Source organism: Pteropus vampyrus, unplaced genomic scaffold (genome assembly GCF_000151845.1).
Source record: "Pteropus vampyrus isolate Shadow unplaced genomic scaffold, Pvam_2.0 Scaffold89, whole genome shotgun sequence".
In the NCBI taxonomy this organism is placed as follows: Eukaryota; Metazoa; Chordata; class Mammalia; order Chiroptera; family Pteropodidae; genus Pteropus; species Pteropus vampyrus.
Genome location: NW_011888870.1, coordinates 5563577 through 5565940, shown reverse-complemented (window position 1 = coordinate 5565940; position 2364 = coordinate 5563577). Strand labels below are relative to the sequence as shown.

The window sequence follows — 2364 nt, the reverse complement described above, 5'->3', positions numbered from 1 at the left end:
AAACAAAGCTTAATTTAACATATTTTGCAAGACTAATTTAACCTGGGTCACTTCCTGCTTATGCCTCTGAAAATCATAAGCAAAACTTAAACTGTTTCCCTAGGTTGATATGAAGTAACCACCGACCAATTCTCTATCACTTAAGACAATTCTAATAATATAACCAATCACTATGAAGCATAAACAGTCACTGTTTCCTCATTGCATAAGCTGCTTTGTAACAATATGACCCAGAGCCTCATTCCATGTTCGGTTCGAGTGCTCCCAGCCTGCAAACTGCCTTTTTGGTGTGTGCACAATAAACTTTTACTAATTATTACTTCAGTGATGCCTTGGTTTTATACTTCTGTTATTTCTGATCTTCTGACACTCCCTTTCTCCCAATATTTAATCAATTGTCAAACCTATCAATTCTACCTCTGCAGTACCTCTCACCTCCAGCTGCTTCTCTCCTCTCCCGCTGCAAGTCCCACCCTAATCCCGGCCACGTTTTCCCTTCCCTGGACTATTTATTGAGCATGGTCTAATGTGTCACCATATTCGGCCCCTTGCCTCTCTCTTGCATGTAGCTAGTCCTGGGTCTCAAATATGATTGACTGTTTTGTTCAAAATCTCTGTGGCTTCTCATTGCATGCAGAATAAATTTCAAACACCTGAGCCAGCACCAAATCGGAGTCCCTTAAGCCCGCTTCACATAAGCACCACTGCTGCTTACTACTGAAGCCTGACTCTCCTTCCCGTCTTTGCTGTGCTGCTGCTCCCGCAACCCTGAACGCCCCATCTCTCCACCTCCAGGTATCAAAATCTTGCACGACACAAAGGCCCAGTTCAGATGCCACCTCCCCTGTAGAGTTTTCCCTGGAGACTTAGCTGGAAATGATAAGCCCCTTCTACTTTGCATTATTGTTTTTATCTGTTGTCTTGACTTGCCTATTAGACTATAGGTTCCTTGAAGACAAGATCCATGTCTGATTCATCTAAGAGTCCATCAAAGCATTCTGCAAGGTTAAAACATGGTAGCTATTTGAAATAATACCAGTTGAAAAAGTGACTAAGGATGAATGAAAGAATGAATGAAGGGGTGGGTAGGTTAACAAAATTGCCAACTAATATCAGTCCATAAAAGAAATGAAGAATGGAGAGAAAGGTGAGGGGGCAGATACAGGTGAATACAGGTGCCAATACTTCAGTCTTCTAGGATGAGTGAAGTTACATGGGGAAGAGAGCGGTTCTCTTTCAAATCCGTGAGACTGATACCTTCGTATGTTCCATGGCGGCTGATGTGAGTTTTCCTTTCAAAGGTTGAACCCGGTGAGTTGGGCAAAGTGGAGGCAGGTGAATGAGCCCTCCTATAGCTAGAGGTGGAGGCGTTGCCTCGTGTGCTTCCACCTACAAGCAGGGAAAAGCGTCAGTCCTCACAGCACATCAGCAGGTTGACATCTAGTTATGTTCACTAAGTCTACCCAGGCTGCTCATAAGAAAAGAAGGCCCTGTGGAGGGGCCGGAGGAGGTCAGTACTGGCGGAGCCTAGTACTGGAGGAGCCCACCTCAGCATCCCATGACTGCTTAGAAATGGTGGAATTGCTCCTGCCCTTCCTTCCCAAGCTGACCACTGGAAGGCAGGGAGGTCCCTTGACGCACATGGCTACAGGGCATAGACATGGAGGGGCTTCGGTGGAACTTTTCTTAAGGGCCTGGGCTTTAATCATAGATCACTGCTGGAGAGACTAAAACAATTTGATGTGGAAGGTTCCAAAACGGATAAGGGCAGGCGCTTCTCTTGGTCATCCTGGCCATTTGCCTGTCTTAGGTCTCTTTAGTGTCGCTTCGAGATTTTTTAAATGGCTTTATGAGTTATGTACGTGCTGGTTTTTTTTTTCTTCCTTGCCTTCTTTTGTTTTGTTTCGGTGAGAGAGATACCATGAAAGAGGGTTTCATGGGGAACAATAGGCCTGTGTTGGATGCTTGCCCAGTGAAAAAGCAGCCTCCTCTCTATGAAGCCTCCGTAATTAATTATTGTTATTTATAGTGGGGACTTAATGAAAATTGAGCCCATTGTAAGCAGGCATCAGATGCAGATGCCTTTGCTGGGTTGCATGTACTTTACATAGCTCTTTGGGGCATTTGGAATGGATGACAAATAGTTTTGTCCTCTCTTTGCTGGATTCTCTCTCCCTGTCCATCTGCTCTTCCCCTGTCCCCTCCCACTAGCAGGCACTTACTTGAGTTTATGTAGCCGCTGCTACCATGTGTCAGGCTCTGTTTCTCCAGCCGGCTCCCTCCACCAAGAGAGCCTGTTTTAGCATAGCCGTTGCTGGTCCCCCCTTCTGCAGAAACAAGAAACAGGTGACAATTTATGGATGG

General features: G+C 45.5%; 1 protein-coding gene across 1 annotated transcript in view; it reads right to left on the bottom strand.

The window, feature by feature from the left end:
• The window catches only part of COL17A1 (collagen type XVII alpha 1 chain), a 55756-nt gene that overhangs the window by 39492 nt on the left and 13900 nt on the right, over positions 1 to 2364 (bottom strand). The window contains exons 4-5 of the mRNA XM_023532724.1: positions 2223 to 2327; positions 1258 to 1389 (exon numbers count right to left, since the gene is read on the bottom strand). Of these exons, the coding sequence (XP_023388492.1) occupies positions 1258 to 1389; positions 2223 to 2327 (237 nt within the window). The remainder of the gene's footprint in view (positions 1 to 1257; positions 1390 to 2222; positions 2328 to 2364) is intronic.